The sequence below is a fragment of the Denticeps clupeoides genome, unplaced genomic scaffold (assembly GCF_900700375.1).
Source record: "Denticeps clupeoides unplaced genomic scaffold, fDenClu1.1, whole genome shotgun sequence".
Classification (NCBI taxonomy): domain Eukaryota; kingdom Metazoa; phylum Chordata; class Actinopteri; order Clupeiformes; family Denticipitidae; genus Denticeps; species Denticeps clupeoides.
In genome coordinates this window covers 731,853-746,852 of record NW_021630047.1, presented here as the reverse complement: position 1 = coordinate 746,852, position 15,000 = coordinate 731,853, and the positions used below count along the sequence as shown (strand labels likewise).

General features: G+C 53.2%; 1 protein-coding gene across 1 annotated transcript in view; it reads left to right on the top strand.

Annotated features, from left to right (window-relative positions):
- LOC114781513 (neuroblastoma-amplified sequence-like) overlaps positions 1-15,000 on the top strand; it is a gene marked incomplete at its 5' end in the record, with an annotated part of 31,730 nt that overhangs the window by 13,099 nt on the left and 3,631 nt on the right. Inside the window, 6 exons of the mRNA XM_028967944.1 lie at positions 320-654; positions 820-1,014; positions 1,103-1,305; positions 1,976-2,065; positions 2,147-2,342; positions 12,401-12,540. Coding sequence (XP_028823777.1) covers positions 320-654; positions 820-1,014; positions 1,103-1,305; positions 1,976-2,065; positions 2,147-2,342; positions 12,401-12,540 — 1,159 coding nt within the window. The remainder of the gene's footprint in view (positions 1-319; positions 655-819; positions 1,015-1,102; positions 1,306-1,975; positions 2,066-2,146; positions 2,343-12,400; positions 12,541-15,000) is intronic.

Genomic DNA, 15,000 nt, shown 5'->3' with positions numbered 1-15,000 from the left:
ACACGTAGCAGCAGTATGATCCTAAATAAAGCTGAACAGATTCCTATGTGTTGTTATTGGTTGTTATTGGTTGTTGTAACGTTCCACCATTCTGGCTTCGGGACTCAATGGGCACCAGTTAGCATTATGCTAATATGGAAACCGAAATAGAGTTGCTGGTTGCTATGAATAAAAGTAAAGTAAAGTAAGTAATAACCTAATAAAAAGGAAGGAAAGTCTATGCGCACAAAAACGATGCACTCACAAATAACAGAAGCCCCTGTGTCTGAGTGTGTGTGTGTGAGGGAGAGAGGAAATGGAACCTGGTTCTGCGTTGCAGGTTTGGACTACAGGAAGTTGACTGATGAGCAGTCGGACCCTCTGGTGGCTCTGGAATCCATTCTGACCAGTCAGAATGTCCTGTCAATTTCCAAACTGGCCACACGCATCCCCCTGGGCTCAGGTGGGACTCTGACACCCAGCGCCGTCCACGCCGCCTGGCTGAAGAAGCTCTTCTGGTCCGGAGACCCCCAGGTGCTGAAGAAGACCCCCAAAACAGACCAGGAGTTTCTCCATGCCTTCGACACCTGTGCCAAATACCTGGACCGGCTCCTCCCAGCAGATGCCGTGTCATTCGTCGACTCAGTCACGTTTTCCCCAGAGGCAGCCAATCAGGTGAAGTTAGAGAGCCAGGAGCTTCAGTCAGGACAGGATGGATAAAAAATAATAATAATAATACAGTTCATAGAGCGCCTTCACAAACTCAAGGTGGTTTTACGAATACATATTACACATGGACTCGTCACTAATGTGTGTGTGTGTGTGTGTGTGTGTGTGTAGCTCTCTGTTGAGGTTCGTTCTGATGTGTGTAAACGGGCTCTGAAGTGCCTACAGAACATTGCTGAGAAATACAAGAAGAAGAGTGGAGACGACAAAGACAAATTTGAGGAAGTCTTAACTCATTTGAACCAGTCGCTCGCCCACCTGGAGACACTTGGACACGTCTTCCCGCTGTACCTGAAAACCAGCCATCAGGTAACACACACACACACACACACACGTGATGGTGATGGACCGGGGAGGACAGAGGATCTATTTCTGCTGTGTGTGTGTGTGTGTGTAGGTTGAGTTACAGCGCTACAGTCGTCTGTATGACCTCTCGCGCTCAGAGAGGTCGAAGGTGCACCAGCTTGCCGTTACCATGGCGATGGATGGACAACCTCTGGAGCAGATCCAGCAGCTGTTGGAAGCTGCCGTGGGAACGCTGGACCTGTCAATCAAACGCGTGGTGGAAGACGCTGTAATGCAGGTTGTCGCAGGATTCAGGTACATTTTAAACGGGAGGATGTGGACTACGTTTGGGCCTCCGCGAATGATCATGTCAGATTTGTGTAGATTATGGAGGGAATTTTCCCGGCGGAATGTGGTGTAGCTCTCACACGAGCACTGACTGGTCATGTGATCAGCTGTGGCCCCGCCCTCATCCTGAACACGCCCACGTTGCAGGATTCCTTCACACACACACACACACACACACACACACACACACACACACGCCTCCTCTGGTGCTTCATCGATTTAATTCACAGTTGATTAAAGTCGGATTTGAAAAGCTTCTGTCCAATCAGGTTGTTAATTAACCTCCCAGAATCCGGGTTCTCGCACCGGAATGTGACTTACACCAAAAAGCCTGTCTGTGTGTGTGTGTGTGTGTGTGTGTGTGTTTATGGTGATGTGGTGGTACTGGGAGGGTAGCATGGTGTGTAGCAGCAGTTCAAGACACACACAGACCATTCAAAATCCATTTTGTTCAGTCAAAACACAGTGTGAAATCCTCCCTTTAAACACACACACAGACACACACACACACACACCGCTGGCCTGTCTGTGTGAAATCCTGGCCTTGAGGCTGTACACAGAGCAACATGGAGATGTTTATTTCATGGTAGACGGGTTATTATATTCACGTGTGTGTGTGTGTGTGTGCTCTTCACAGTGGAGATGAAGTTGTGCTCCAGGAATATCCAGACCCACTGAAGGTTCTAGAAGGCGTCGTCTCTGCAGTCCACGTGCATGTGCAGGACAGGTGAGAATCGGTATGTGATGTAAACCAATCACAGCGCGAGCTCAGAGGTGGGGTGTGTGACTGTGTGTGTGTGTGTTTCAGGGGCCAGGCGGTGTGTTCTGATGACGTGTTGGCGTGGTTACGGCCGTTCTGCGAGGACGGATCGAGGCCGGCGCGGCTGCGGATCGAGGTTCTCAGCGTTCTGGAACGTTCCTTCAGTCTGAGCGAGCAGGACGCGCAGCTGCTGCTGCTGTACCGCAGCCAGATGGTGATGAAGGCGGCGTGGCCGGAGAGGGAGGTGTGTGTACGGTGTGTGTACGGTGTGTGTACGGTGTGTGTACGGTATCACCTCACGGAGCACGTTCTACACGGAGGAGGCGGTTCTCCCAGCATGCAGCCTGGCGGTCCCCCTGTAAAGTCTGGAGAACAGCAGTGGTTAAACCGCAGTAGAACGTGCCGGGCCCCGCGTCCCCTGCCCTGATCAGTGGGTGACCCCGCCCTGCGCCACGCGTGGTAATGTGTGTGTGTGTGTGTGTGTGTGTGTGTGTGTGTGTGTGTGTGTGTGTGTGTGTGTTTACCTTCTCTCGGCCCTTCAGCAGATTACATCGCCGGTGTGTTTGGAGGATCTCTGACATTTCTGTCCCTCTGCTCGTTCATGGATAATTGGCTTTGCTCTGGTATCCAGATGGCGTGTGTGTGTGTGTGTGTGTGTGTGTGTGTGCGCGCGCGCCCTCCTTTCCTCTCATATGAAGTGAGATGAATTAGAAGACCGGGTGGGAGGGAGGAAGTGGGTTGTAACAGAGGAGGGGTCACATGTCACCTGCTGATGGGTGACATCGTCACCACGACTCCAGTCTGCGGTGTGGTAGAGGCTCCGCCCCCCTGTAGTTATATCGTGCATTCCATGTCTGATCGCTGATCGTTGTACAGCTCAGTGGTCCCACACACACACACACACACACACACACACCCACACACACCCTCTCTCGCTCTCTCTTCCTTGCCCCCTGTGGCGATGTGACGATGGCGCTTTGTCTTTTCACTTCAGGGCCTAAATGTCACATCTGTCATGAGGAATCAGACTCTCCCCTCCTGTTTATTTACATCCTCTTTACATTATTTTTTAATGCGAGGACAGCATCCAACTTCCTGCTCTGTGTGTGTGTGCATGTTGGAGGAGGATGCTTTTAGACTGTCAAGGCATCACTTGTGTGTGTGTGTGTGTGTGTGTGTGTTTACAGGTCACATTGGGACTGTCATGACAGCGTCTTCTGTCAACTTATTTATTTCTGTCAGAACTACACACACACACACACACTGCTGACTCCACCATCTACTCTTCAGATTTGCTGAGTCATTTGCAAGTTTTGTGTGTGTGTGTGTGTGTGTGTGTTGGTGTGGCTGTTTTGCTTCTCCTGCCTTTTTGAGGAACGTGTGCCATGCATGCTTGGGAGACGTAGCCGTTTTCCACTCGGGATTCTGGGAAAAGGAGGAACTGCCTCCATGGTGGGGTACCTCTTTAAAGGTGGGCGGGGCCAGCGATCGCAACACAGAAGGAATGAATGACGGGTGGGCTGAGACCGGACGTGTGCACGGCGAGTCGCTGTATTCAGATTGTATAATAACGCCGCCTTTTGTCGCATCTGCGTCTCTAATTTTCTGCTTAACTGGTCCGTGGTAAATAAGGGGAGAGAGAAGGGACGTGCGATGGAGGTGAGCTGAGTGACTCATGCGCCGTTACCCACAATGCAGCTGGAGCTGGTCGGGTCGCCTGAATGAATATTGATGACTGGTGAGTGAAGTGATAGGACGTGTGTGTGTGTGTGTGTGTGTGTGTGTGTGTCCTGCGATTGGCCCCTGCAGGTCAGCTGACTCTGGTCCAGGCCTCATCAGCTTCCAGTCTGTTTCACACCAGGGCTCCAACAGAACCACTGCTAGTCATGATCGTGTGTGTGTGTGTGTGTGTGTGTGTGTGTGTGTGTGTGTGTGTGTGGGGCGCTGCTATACCGGCAGTTGCTGGCAGATAGTTACACACTCCACTGGAGGCTGAAGTGAATTAACCTTTCACAGCGTGAGTGTTCTGTAACTTGGCCGTTTACAGTGTGTGTGTGTGTGTGTGTGTGTGTGTGTGTTCTGATCTGTACCTGTTGGTGTTCAGGATGTTTTATTGACTAGAGCGCAGACTTTGTGTTTATGAAGGCTGAAGTGTGTGTGCTGACTAATTGAGTACACACATACACACTTCATTCTTTACCCTGGACAGGTGAGTGGAGGTGAAAGTGAAGTGATTGTCATAAACAGGGCAGCACAGCACACAGTGACACGGTGAAACGTGTCCTCTGTATTTAACCATCACCCTTGGTGAGCAGTGGGCACCATGACAGGCGCCCGGGGAGCAGCGTGTGGGGACGGGACCTTCATCAAGGGGACCCCAGTGGAACCTTGGTGGTTCGGGATTCGAACCCTCAACCTTCTGATTACGGGGCCACTTCCTTTCCAGCCAGTCCACCGCTGCCTTGATCGCAGTAACTTTGTAAGTGTTGACATAGTGGTGGTGGAGACCCAGAGGGATTGTGGGAGAAGTATTTTGTTGGTGTAAGGGCAGTCTACAAATGGGGTCGTTAGGGTTCAGAGCCCATCGTCCTCTTCCTCCACCACTCACTCCCATACCTCTACATCCATCCCTTCCCATCCCTCCCTTTTTTATTTTACTCTTCTTGCCCTGCTTTATTCCTCTCAATGTCTTGTGAAATTCTTTTATCAGGCTGTGTGGTGTGTGTGTGGTGTGTGTGTGTGTGTGTGTGTGTGTGTGTGTGTGTGTGTGTGTGTGTGTGTGTGTGTGTGTGTGTGTGTGTGTGTGAGAGTAGTTTTTCACACTGGATGCTGCAGACAACGTTTTTTTTCTTGATGCTGGAAATTCATGAGCTGCTCTACTCTCCTCCCACTGCTCATGAATAAAGGATTAGAGACGAGGAAGCGACTTTTCTCCACACAGACGCCATTTTAATATTAAAATATGAACTCAGACGAGAGGAGTCGTCCACCCGCTACACAGACACGCCCTATAAAACACCCGCTACACAGACACGCCCTATAAAACACCCGCTACACAGACACGCCCTATAAAACACCCGCTACACAGACACGCCCTATAAAACACCCGCTACACAGACACGCCCTATAAAACACCCGCTACACCGACACGCCCTGTATAACCCCCGCTACACCGACACGCCCTATAAAACACCCACTACACAGACACGCCCTGTATAACCCCCGCTACACAGACACGCCCTATAAAACCCCCGCTACACAGACACGCCCTATAAAACCCCCGCTACACCGACACGCCCTATAAAACACCCGCTACACCGACACGCCCTGTATAACCCCCGCTACACAGACACGCCCTGTATAACCCCCGCTACACAGACACGCCCTGTATAACCCCCGCTACACAGACACGCCCTATAAAACACCCACTACACAGACACGCCCTGTATAACCCCCGCTACACAGACACGCCCTATAAACCCCCCACTACACAGACACGCCCTGTATAACCCCCCGCTACACAGACACGCCCTGTATAACCCCCGCTACACCGACACGCCCTGTATAACCCCCGCTACACAGACACGCCCTATAAAACACCCGCTACACAGACACGCCCTGTATAACCCCCGCTACACAGACACGCCCTATAAAACACCCACTACACAGACACGCCCTGTATAACCCCCGCTACACAGACACGCCCTGTATAACCCCCGCTACACCGACACGCCCTGTATAACCCCCGCTACACAGACACGCCCTGTATAACCCCCGCTACACAGACACGCCCTGTATAACCCCCGCTACACAGACACGCCCTGTATAACCCCCGCTACACAGACACGCCCTATAAAACACCCACTACACAGACACGCCCTGTATAACCCCCGCTACACAGACACGCCCTATAAAACCCCCACTACACAGACACGCCCTGTATAACCCCCGCTACACAGACACGCCCTGTATAACCCCCGCTACACCGACACGCCCTGTATAACCCCCGCTACACAGACACGCCCTATAAAACCCCCGCTACAGAGACACGCCCTGTAAAACCCCCGCTACACAGACACGCCCTGTATAACCCCCGCTACACAGACACGCCCTATAAAACACCCGCTACACAGACACGCCCTGTATAACCCCCGCTACACAGACACGCCCTGTATAACCCCCGCTACACAGACACGCCCTGTATAACCCCCGCTACACAGACACGCCCTGTATAACCCCCGCTACACAGACACGCCCTGTATAACCCCCGCTACACAGACACGCCCTGTATAACCCCCGCTACACAGACACGCCCTGTATAACCCCCGCTACACCGACACGCCCTATAAACCACCCACTACACCGACACGCCCTATAAAACCCCCGCTACACAGACACGCCCTATAAAACCCCCGCTACACAGACACGCCCTGTATAACCCCCGCTACACAGACACGCCCTGTATAACCCCCGCTACACAGACACGCCCTGTATAACCCCCGCCACACAGACACGCCCTGTATAACCCCCGCTACACAGACACGCCCTGTATAACCCCCGCTACACAGACACGCCCGGTATAACCCGCGCCACACAGACACGCCCTGTATAACCCGCGCCACACAGACACGCCCGGTATAACCCGCGCTACACAGACACGCCCGGTATAACCCGCGCTACACAGACACGCCCTGTATAACCCCCGCTACACAGACACGCCCTGTATAACCCCCGCTACACAGACACGCCCTGTATAACCCCCGCTACACAGACACGCCCTGTATAACCCCCGCTACACCGACACGCCCTATAAAACCCCCGCTACACAGACACGCCCTATAAAACCCCCGCTACACAGACACGCCCTGTATAACCCCCGCTACACAGACACGCCCTGTATAACCCCCGCTACACAGACACGCCCTGTATAACCCCCGCTACACCGACACGCCCTGTATAACCCCCGCTACACCGACACGCCCTATAAAACACCTGCTACACAGACACGCCCTGTATAACCCCCGCTGCACAGACACGCCCTATAAAACACCCTCTACACCGACACGCCCTATAAAACACCCGCTACACCGACACGCCCTGTATAACACCCGCTACACCGACACGCCCTGTATAACACCCGCTACACAGACACGCCCTGTATAACCCCCGCTACACAGACACGCCCTGTATAACCCACGCTACACAGACACGCCCTGTATAACCCCCGCTACACAGACACGCCCTATAAAACACCCGCTACACAGACACGCCCTGTATAACCCCCGCTACACAGACACGCCCTGTATAACCCCCGCTACACCGACACGCCCTGTATAACCCCCGCTACACCGACACGCCCTGTATAACCCCCGCTACACAGACACGCCCTGTATAACCCCCGCTACACAGACACGCCCTGTATAACCCCCGCTACACAGACACGCCCTGTATAACCCCCGCTACACAGACACGCCCTGTATAACCCCCGCTACACAGACACGCCCTGTATAAACCCCCGCTACACAGACACGCCCTGTATAACCCCCGCTACACCGACACGCCCTATAAACCACCCACTACACCGACACGCCCTATAAAACACCCGCTACACAGACACGCCCTATAAAACACCCGCTACACAGACACGCCCTATAAAACCCCCCGCTACACAGACACGCCCTGTATAACCCCCGCTACACAGACACGCCCTGTATAACCCCCGCTACACAGACACGCCCTGTATAACCCCCGCCACACAGACACGCCCTGTATAACCCCCGCTACACAGACACGCCCGGTATAACCCGCGCCACACAGACACGCCCTGTATAACCCCCGCTACACAGACACGCCCTGTATAACCCCCGCTACACAGACACGCCCTGTATAACCCCCGCTACACAGACACGCCCTGTAAACCACCCACTACACCGACACGCCCTATAAAACACCCGCTACACAGACACGCCCTATAAAACCCCCGCTACACAGACACGCCCTGTATAACCCCCGCTACACAGACACGCCCTGTATAACCCCCGCTACACAGACACGCCCTGTATAACCCCCGCTACACCGACACGCCCTGTATAACCCCCGCTACACCGACACGCCCTATAAAACACCTGCTACACAGACACGCCCTGTATAACCCCCGCTGCACAGACACGCCCTATAAAACACCCTCTACACCGACACGCCCTATAAAACACCCGCTACACCGACACGCCCTGTATAACACCCGCTACACCGACACGCCCTGTATAACACCCGCTACACAGACACGCCCTGTATAACCCCCGCTACACAGACACGCCCTGTATAACCCCCGCTACACAGACACGCCCTGTATAACCCCCGCTACACAGACACGCCCTGTATAACCCCCGCTACACAGACACGCCCTGTATAACCCCCGCTACACAGACACGCCCTGTATAACCCCCGCTACACAGACACGGCCTGTATAACCCCCGCTACACAGACACGCCCTGTATAACCCCCGCTACACAGACACGCCCTATAAAACACCCGCTACACCGACACGCCCTGTAAAACACCCGCTACACCGACACGCCCTGTATAACCCCCGCTACACAGACACGCCCTGTATAACCCCCGCTACACAGACACGCCCTGTATAACCCCCGCTACACCGACACGCCCTATAAAACACCTGCTACACAGACACGCCCTGTATAACCCCCGCTACACCGACACGCCCCTGTATAACCCCCGCTACACCGACACGCCCTGTATAACCCCCGCTACACCGACACGCCCTGTATAACCCCCGCTACACCGACACGCCCTGTAAAACACCCGCTACACCGACACGCCCTGTATAACCCCCGCTACACCGACACGCCCTGTATAACCCCCGCTACACCGACACGCCCTGTATAACCCCCGCTACACAGACACGCCCTGTATAACCCCCGCTACACAGACACGCCCTGTAAAACACCCGCTACACCCCACAGACACGCCCTGTATAACCCCCCGCTACACAGACACGCCCTGTATAACCCCCCGCTACACAGACACGCCCTGTAAAACACCCGCTACACCCCACAGACACGCCCTGTATAACCCCCGCTACACAGACACGCCCTGTATAACCCCCGCTACACAGACACGCCCTGTATAACCCCCGCTACACAGACACGCCCTGTATAACCCCCGCTACACAGACACGCCCTGTATAAGCCCCGCTACACAGACACGCCCGGTATAACCCCCGCTACACAGACACGCCCTATAAAACACCCGCTACACAGACACGCCCTGTAAAACCCCCGCTACACAGACACGCCCTGTAAACCCCCGCTACACAGACACGCCCTGTATAACCCCCGCTACACAGACACGCCCTGTATAACCCCCGCTACACAGACACGCCCTGTATAACCCCCGCTACACAGACACGCCCTGTATAACCCCCGCTACACAGACACGCCCTGTAAAACACCCGCTACACAGACACGCCCTGTAAAACCCCCGCTACACAGACACGCCCTGTATAACCCCCGCTACACAGACACGCCCTGTATAACCCCCGCTACACAGACACGCCCTGTATAACCCCCGCTACACCCCACAGACACGCCCTGTAAAACACCCGCTACACAGACACGCCCTATAAAACACCCGCTACACAGACACGCCCTGTAAAACCCCCGCTACACAGACACGCCCTGTATAACCCCCGCTACACAGACACGCCCTGTATAACCCCCGCTACACAGACACGCCCTGTATAACCCCCGCTACACAGACACGCCCTGTAAAACACCCGCTACACCCCACAGACACGCCCTGTATAACCCCCGCTACACAGACACGCCCTGTATAACCCCCGCTACACAGACACGCCCTGTATAACCCCCGCTACACAGACACGCCCGGTATAACCCCCGCTACACAGACACGCCCTATAAAACACCCGCTACACAGACACGCCCTGTAAAACCCCCGCTACACAGACACGCCCTGTATAACCCCCGCTACACAGACACGCCCTGTATAACCCCCGCTACACAGACACGCCCTGTATAACCCCCGCTACACAGACACGCCCTATAAAACACCCGCTACACAGACACGCCCTGTAAAACCCCCGCTACACAGACACGCCCTGTATAACCCGCGCTACACAGACACGCCCTGTATAACCCCCGCTACACCGACACGCCCTGTATAACCCCCGCTACACCGACACGCCCTGTATAACCCCCGCTACACAGACACGCCCGGTATAACCCCCGCTACACAGACACGCCCTGTATAACCCCCGCTACACAGACACGCCCTATAAAACACCCGCTACACAGACACGCCCTGTATAACCCCCGCTACACAGACACGCCCTGTATAACCCCCGCTACACAGACACGCCCTGTATAACCCCCGCTACACAGACACGCCCGGTATAACCCCCGCTACACAGACACGCCCGGTATAACCCCCGCTACACAGACACGCCCTGTAAAACACCCGCTACACAGACACGCCCTCTATAACCCGCGCTACACAGACACGCCCGGTATAACCCCCGCTACACAGACACGCCCTGTATAACCCCCGCTACACAGACACGCCCTGTATAACCCGCGCCACACAGACACGCCCTGTATAACCCCCGCCACACAGACACGCCCTGTATAACCCCCGCCACACAGACACGCCCTGTATAACCCCCGCTACACAGACACGCCCTGTATAACCCCCGCTACACAGACACGCCCTGTATAACCCCCGCTACACAGACACGCCCTATAAAACACCCGCTACACAGACACGCCCTGTATAACCCCCCCGCTACACAGACACGCCCCTGTATAACCCCCGCTACACCGACACGCCCTGTATAACCCCCGCTACACAGACACGCCCGGTATAACCCCCCCGCTACACAGACACGCCCGGTATAAACCCCCGCTACACAGACACGCCCTGTAAAACACCCGCTACACAGACACGCCCTCTATAACCCGCGCCACACAGACACGCCCGGTATAACCCGCGCCACACAGACACGCCCTGTATAACCCGCGCCACACAGACACGCCCTGTATAACCCCCGCTACACAGACACGCCCTGTATAACCCCCGCCACACAGACACGCCCTGTATAACCCCCGCCACACAGACACGCCCTGTATAACCCCCGCCACACAGACACGCCCTGTATAACCCCCGCTACACAGACACGCCCTATAAAACCCCCACTACACAGACACGCCCTGTATAACCCCCGCCACACAGACACGCCCTGTATAACCCCCGCTACACAGACACGCCCTGTATAACCCCCGCTACACGGACACGCCCTGTATAACCCCCGCCACACAGACACGCCCTGTATAACACCTTGTACCTATGTATTAAAAATTAATTGACTGCAGTATTAATCAGTCCTTGTGTGCGTGTGTGTTAATTGGCTGCTATACTGAGTGTTATTTTGATACTAAGTAGTTGTCCAACATGCGGCTGGTCCATTCAGAGACAGATTATAACTATCAAATGAGACACAGAGGGGATGGTGGAAGATTCCTGCAATGACGAAGGGACAGGAAGTCCACAATCAGTCCACCATCACAGTCCACCTCTTATGTTGATCTATTGACGGTGGGTCTGGTTTGTCTTTCAGAGTCAATGTGTGGGGACAGTGGTGGCCTAGCTGGTAAGGGTGTGGACTCGTAATCAGGAGGTTGCCGGATCCCGATCCGCCAAGGCACCACTGAGGTCCTGTCCCCACACACCTGTCATGGTGCCCACTGCTCACTCAGGGTGATGGTTAAATACAGAGGACACATTTCACCTGTAAACACTGCATGACCTTTAACCCTGTAGCACTGTGATGAGAACGAATCTGTTGTTACAAAGACGAGACGTATATAATACACAAAGGACTCACAACTACTGCTCCTTATCGAAACTACACTATCTGGTAGTCTCTGTGTATGTGAGTGTGTGTGTGTGTGTGTGTGTGTGTGTGTGCGTGCTTCTGTATTAAGAAGAGACCCTCTTTATGTCCAGAGACGCTTGTCCTCCTTTTCACTTGACTCCTTTCTTCCTCCTCAGCTTTATTCAGGGCGTTTTCCTGGTTCTCTGCTCACTGGAGAATTAATTCTTCTAGTCTCTCTTCTGTTACCTTCCACTCCTCAATCCTGCCCTCCTTTTCATTATGAGCATTTCAGACACACACACACACACACATACACACACACACACACACACACACACACACACACACACAAAAGCTATTAATTGTGTTTAATACGTTTCTGCTTTTTTCAGCTGGAGATGAAGGATGTTGCAGATGAACCAACTCGCTTTGCGCTTTTCCTGGATCTCCTCTCTTCCACCACGAAGTGGGAGGAGCTTCAACACATTATACTCCTCCTCCAGGCGTGGCCTTCAATGACTGGAGACAACTCGTGAGTTTCCTTTCTGCCATGAATCGGTCATAATCTGAGGCTCCGCCCTCTCCCTACCTGGCTCAGTAATCATGTCTGCAGACCACGCCCATTTTCACCACCAATCATTCCATTGTTTATACGGCAGCAGAATATAGTACGCACACACACACACACACACACACACACACACACACACACACACACACCTGACACAGCTATCAGGAATGTGTGTCTGACCTGAAAACACCTGGTCCGGATTCTCCTGCACGGGGGTCAGAGTTCATCAGCATGCAGAGCGCAGTGCAGTGCTTCTAATTGGCTGGGTCTGTATCGTGTGTGTGTGTGTGTGTGTGTGTGTGTGTGTGTGTGTGCGCGCGTGTCATTCACCAATGACAGGCTGTCTGGGTGAGTGTTGTTGTTTGTGCTCCAACAGCAGTATTACACTGTGTGTCCCAAAATGTCCTTGATAGATCGGTACAACAAAAGTGCTGCGTCATGAATCGTAACACACTTTTCTGCTGCTGCTTTTAAATCTGTAAAAGTGTGTCAGTGTGTATATATATGTATATGTGTGTGTGTATATATGTATGTGTGTGTGTATGTGTGTATATATATGTATATTCACTCAAGAGAGGAACACCAGGAAGGCAGCAGGACCAGACGGCATCTTGGGGAGAATCCTCAGAGCCTGCGCGGAGATATTCAACCTCTCTCTATCTCAGTCGGTGGTCCCCACATGCTTCAAGGAGTCCATCATTGTTCCGGTCCCCAAGAAACCCATCCTGCCTCCCTCAACGACTACCGCCCTGTAGCCCTCACCTCAGTAGTGATGAAGATCTTTGAACGGCTGAGAAAGAAAGTGAAGTGATGGTCACATGTGATACACAGCACACAATGCACACAGTGAAATTTGTCCTCTGCATTTAACCCATCACCCTCAGTGAGCAGTGGGCAGCCATGACAGGCGCCCGGGGAGCAGTGTGTGGGGACGGTGCTTTTGGTCAGAGACTTCATCATTTCTTCACTACCAGATACACTTGGCCCACTACAGTTTGCAACCGTCCCAACCGGTCCACAGATGATGCCATATCACATCTCCTCCACACAGCACTCACCCACCTGGACACTCGGAAGAGAAATGATGTTAAAATGCTTTTCATTGACTACAGTTCAGCATTTAACACAATAATCCCTTCCACACTCACCACCAAGCTGGAGCACCTGGGACTCAGATCATCTCTCTGTCAGTGGATCTCCAACTTCTTAACCGGGAGACCACAGGCAGTAAGGATGGGTGGACATGTCTCAGCCTCCATCACCCTCAGCACTGGAGCCCCCCAGGGCTGTGTTTTGAGCCCCCTGCTGTACTCCCTGTACACCCATGACTGTACAGCCACTACTAACTCCACCACCATCATCAAGTTTGCTGACGACACTGTCGTGGTGGGCCTGATCTCTGACAGCGATGAGACGGCCTACCTGGAGGAGGCTGGAAATCTGGTGAACTGGTGCCAGAGGAACAATCTCCACCTGAACGTCAGCAAGACAAAGGAGCTAATAGTGGACTTCAGTACAAAGCAGGAGAGGACCTACCAGACCCCTGTCATCAACAGGAGCCCAGTGGAGAGAGTGGACGGCTTCCGTTACCTCGGTGTAAACATCACGCAGGACCTGTCATGGTCCTGTCACATCAACACCGTGGTGAAAAAGGCCCGACAGCGTCTCTACCACCTCAGACGCCTGAGAGACTTCAGACTGCCCTCCAAGGTGCTCAGGAACTTCTACTCCTGCACCATAGAGAGCATCCTGACGGGAAATATCTCAACCTGGTTCGGGAACAGCACCATGAAGGACAGGCGAGCCCTACAGAGGGTGGTTTGATCAGCCGAACGAATCATCCGTACCAAGCTCCCTGACCTTCAATCTATCTACAGCAAACGGTGCTGCACCAGGGCCAGGAAGATAGTGAAGGACCTCACCCACCCCAACAATGGACTCTTCTCTCTGCTGCGATCAGGGAAGCGCTTCCACTCCCTGAAGTCCAACACAGAGAGAATGAGGAGGAGCTTCTTCCCGCAGGCTGTCCAAGCTCTCAACAACAGTACATAGAACTCATGCACTTTCACCCCCAATCACTCCGGACTCTTTTGCACAAAACCACTTTGCACATAATGACTCTGCGCTTTTTAGGTCCTTACTGCTCTTTCTTTTATGGCTCTTTCTCTCTTTTCTTTAAACATTGTAAAAAAACTCATTCACCCTACCAGTTACACATATTTTATGTTAAAGACGTAAAAGTGTAATACTTGGTTATGTTTGCAATATTTGCATATTGGTTCACTGTTTACTTGCAACATTTGCAATACTGTGGTCTGTAGCAGTTGCAGAAAGCATTTCACTGCACATCATACCGTGTATGACTGTGTATGTGACAAATAAAATTTGAATTTGAAATTTGAATTTGAATGTGTGTGTGTA